We start from the raw sequence: 4,160 nt of genomic DNA, 5'->3' as shown, positions 1-4,160 counted from the left end.
GGATGAATTACACTATTTTCAAATCATTTTGGAGTTTCAGTCAAATCCATCACAGGTCAATCTCAGGTCATATCACAAGCCATGCAACAAGTCCCCGCCCCCCCCCCTCCCCGAAAAGGGGAAAAAAGGAGGGGGGGGGGGAGCAAATAGGAAAAGAAAAAGAGGCGCGGAGTATTATTGCTTGTAATTAATGGGTTTGGAGGGGGGGGGGCAAATGTCCCTACCCACCCCCGAAAAATGATAAATTGAGAATATGCTGGAAAAGTACAGGGATTTTTTTGGAAAATGTGCTTCGCCCCCTCTAGAAAAAAATCCTGGCGACGCCCATGACTTTAATCATTTTTTTCCCCTTTCACATGCACTCTGCACACGAAGCCATTGAGAGTAAGTGATGAGAACCCTACGACATCGATTTAACAAAAGAAATTGATTTTTATTTTGTGGTGGTGGTGGAGAGGGGGGGGGGATTGAAAAGAGGCAAGCCTCAAGTAGCCTTATTGGTCAAAAGTGGGGTCGGGAAGAATCCCTACCTTATCTAAGGTGGGAGGGGGAATCCGCCCCATCGACCAACCCACCTCCGCCGCCCCAAGGGACTGCACAAGGTAATTCCTCACTGTGTATAGACTGGTGAATTCTGCGCACTGAGTGCCAATTACTTCTTAAATTTGATTTCCGGGTGGGCATGTGATATCAGGCAGATTGATTAATCTGATAAAAAATCAATAGCAATATCATTTGAACTACTTGGTCTCAATGAAATATGGGTGGACTTCATGATATAAACGTCTCATATATAATAATATATAATAATACGTCTCATATAAGCTGATTAAAACACTCTAATCCAAACTACGCCTCGATTACAAACACATGCTGCGACGATTTCACAGGACAACATTCTTTTCCTGTGTGCATATTGTCCGTTTTGAGCTTCCGTATAATGTCACACAGAGAGCGGCCGCTCGTTTCAACTTTGAACTTGAATCAGGTGCATTCATTTTGCGTTGGTTCCCGGGAAGTGTACCAGCCGAGCGATTAAAATAGCAACTGGTTTTTCCCGTGATGAGTTATTGGAGCTGTGGTATCGAATACTGCTGTACTGTGTACTTTGAACTTGAATTTAGGCGTTTATTGTGTGCAGCTACATGGAAGGTTTACATGTTTTGTATACAGTACTCCGTATTACTATGCGACAAAAATAGGACATGTTTTTTTTCTCTCTCGATGAGTTGTCGCTGCACCATTCATCGCTTTATATGTTACATGTATATGCAAGGCTACGCTATTGAGTGGTAGTTTTGCCGTTCTTGTGTGTGAAACGGGAATTCTCACGCCTCACATCCGTGTTTGAAGACTTCGGTTAACCGGCGAATCAGCAAGTAGGTGAGTAAATTTTGTCTTAGGTTTTTGTTCTTAGGTTTAGGCCTAACGTTTTGTTTGGTGTGAAATAGCTGTGAATAACATGCATGATATTTGCACGAACAAGTGGCCTTTCAATCACTGTGATGAGCGAGTGTAGGCTGGTTCGCTGGAGTCAATGGATACCTCAACCACCCCACCTCACCCCTTTCCTGTTGTACACTTGGGTTGTAAATTTCTGAATGAAATAACAGACACGCAGTTTTTGATCTGTTTTGATTAGGAAATAAAATCAAGATGGCGGAAGCTACAGCTCAAACGGATCTGGGGGAAATATTGCTCAAAGAGAAGTGGCAGTTGAAGGAAAAGTTCGGCAAGAAAGGCACGGGGGACGGGGAATTTCAGTTTGCCGCGGGTGTTGCATGTTTCAGCAATGGGGACGTTGTTGTGACTGATGGAACAGAGAAGCGGCTATCATTGTTTTCTTCCAAAGGGCAGTACAAAACATCGGTTCCGCAAGGACCTGATCGGCATCAGCTGGAAAATCCTAGGCGCGTTGCGGTGACCCGTGATGATCAGCTTTTTGTCACTGACAGAAAGAAAGTGAAGGTCTTCGACAATGAGCTTCAGTTTGTACGCGAGTTTACACCTTCGGTTGATGATGCTGAGGAGCTATCAAAGAGTAACCTCCGTGGTATTGCTGTGGACAAGCAACGAGTAGCAGTGGCTGACTGCGGGAGAAAAGTCATCACTGTCCACAGCTTGGACGGATTGTTGATTGCAAGCACATCCAACAACATGGTTTACTGTGACTTGGCAATGAGCAACAAAGAGCGGCTGATCTTCACAAATTACGACGAGAAGAAGTTGCTGTGCGTTGACTTTAAGGGCAATGAGGTGTTCAACGTAATGCCATTATTGAACGGGAAACCGGCGAAACCGACTGGTGTCCTGTGTGATGATGATGGGAGCATCTATGTTGCTCTTCACACTGGTAATTGGGGAAACACTGAAGTGCATCATTACGACTCGAACGGTGCATTCATAGCAACAGTTGCTCAAGGATTGTACAATCCATTAGGAATGGCATTTACCCCCGCTGGTGACGTCGTTGTCGCAGACCTTCACTCTGTCAAGATCTTTGAGCGGATGTAATCTGCTTCACTAAAAAACAATTTATCCCTCTGGTAGCCAATTACGTTGCCTGAAATCCACAAAACATCTTCTTCAAGATGTTTGAACAATTCGTGTAGACCAAAGTACATTATTTCCCAGAACCGATATTTTTGTTCAAATCGAAAATAAAGATGAAAACCTTCATTTATAAAGGAAAACGCATTGGATGGTTTTTCTTTCACTACTCCAGACACTATACTAATTACAGTACCTATATTTTGTAAATGGATCTTCGCCTTACCTTAGTTTTTAAACGTCGTATATTTTCCACATAACATTCCATTATTGACTACGCCCGCTTTATTTGGAGTGTTTTCTGTGTCGTTTCTAGTTTACAATTCTGATGATGACATTCTATGGAGAGATCTTGGATTAACCAGAATCTATAATTAGATCTGTATATTTTGCGTGCACATAGTAGATGTTTCTTTTTACCAATGAACAGTGGAAGAAACGTTTAGAAGTTTCACGACAGTAACCCGTTGAGATTTGTGTTTCGTGTATATAAAGTCAATTCATTGTTCAATAATTAATGCATTGGCTATAAAAAAAAAACAGAAGAAGCTGCATAAAGCAATCCAAATGTAAATAACGAATGCAAACAGACTGATCATCAATTTCAGATGATTAAAATGAAATCGATTTCATCATTATTACTACTTCTTCAGAGATTAGTGGTGCTCTCGCACGTTTTTTTCTCAATTTAAAGAGAAAATTCTTCTTGGAAAGAAATGACATGAAATGCTCATGTGTTTTTAAATCCAACCACTGCTTAAAAGTTCAGTTCTTTTTTAATTCTCGTATTTATATCAATCAGTTTCGTTTTGTTTCCTCACAGACCACAGCACGTTTGAAAAGACTAAAACAATGAGAATAAAATATTATGTTTTTTTAAGCTTCAAGTGCAATCTGATACATCAGAATTTGTCTGTATTTGAAAAGAGAGGGATTGATTTACACTGCCGTACTTCGTTATAGCATAGGCATAGTTTTATTTACGGCAGATGGGAGCTGGAAGAATTACACTCTTTTCAAATCATTTAGGAGTTTCATTCAAATCCATCACAAGTCAATCTGACGTCAAATCACAAGCCATGCAACAAGTCCCCGCCCCCCTCACCCCCCCCCCAAAAAAAAAGAGGGGAAAAAAAGGAAATAGGAAAACAAAAAGAGGCGCTGAGTATTATTGCCGTTATAATGGGTTCGGGGGTGGGGGGGAAATGTCCCTACCCACCCTCGAAAAATGATAAATTGAGAATATGCTGGAAAAGCTCAGGGTTTTGGGGGGAAAATGTGCTTCGCCCCCCCCCCCTACAAAAAAATCCTGGCGACGCCCATGACTTTAATCCTTTTTTTCCCCTTTTACATGCACTCTGCACACGAAGCCATTGAGAGAAAGTGATGAGAACCCTACGACATCGATTTAAAAACAGTCGTTTTCACTACCCGTGCTCTTGTATTATTAACAAAAGAAATTGACTTTTATTTTGTGGTGGTGGTGAAGAGGGGGAGGGAGGGGGGATTGAAAAGAGGCAAGCCCCAAGTAGCTTAATTGGTCAAAAGTGGGGTCGGGAAGAATCCCTACCTTATCTAAGGTGGGAGGGGGAATCCGCCCCATCGGCTAA

The 4,160-nt window shown here is 41.9% G+C and overlaps 1 protein-coding gene across 1 annotated transcript; it reads left to right on the top strand.

The window, feature by feature from the left end:
- Nucleotides 1-1,656: 1,656 nt before the first annotated feature.
- LOC119725159 (tripartite motif-containing protein 3-like) lies at nt 1,657-2,514 on the top strand. Its single transcript, XM_038196520.1, has one exon. It carries the CDS (start codon nt 1,657-1,659, stop codon nt 2,512-2,514), a length of 858 nt encoding a protein of 285 aa, XP_038052448.1.
- The last annotated feature ends 1,646 nt before the right edge of the window (nt 2,515-4,160 follow it).

The sequence above is a fragment of the Patiria miniata genome, unplaced genomic scaffold, assembly GCF_015706575.1.
Source record: "Patiria miniata isolate m_02_andy unplaced genomic scaffold, ASM1570657v1 HiC_scaffold_18, whole genome shotgun sequence".
Lineage (NCBI taxonomy): Eukaryota > Metazoa > Echinodermata > Asteroidea > Valvatida > Asterinidae > Patiria > Patiria miniata.
Note: the sequence above shows the minus strand (reverse complement) of the source record. Positions and strands in the feature narration are given on the sequence as shown.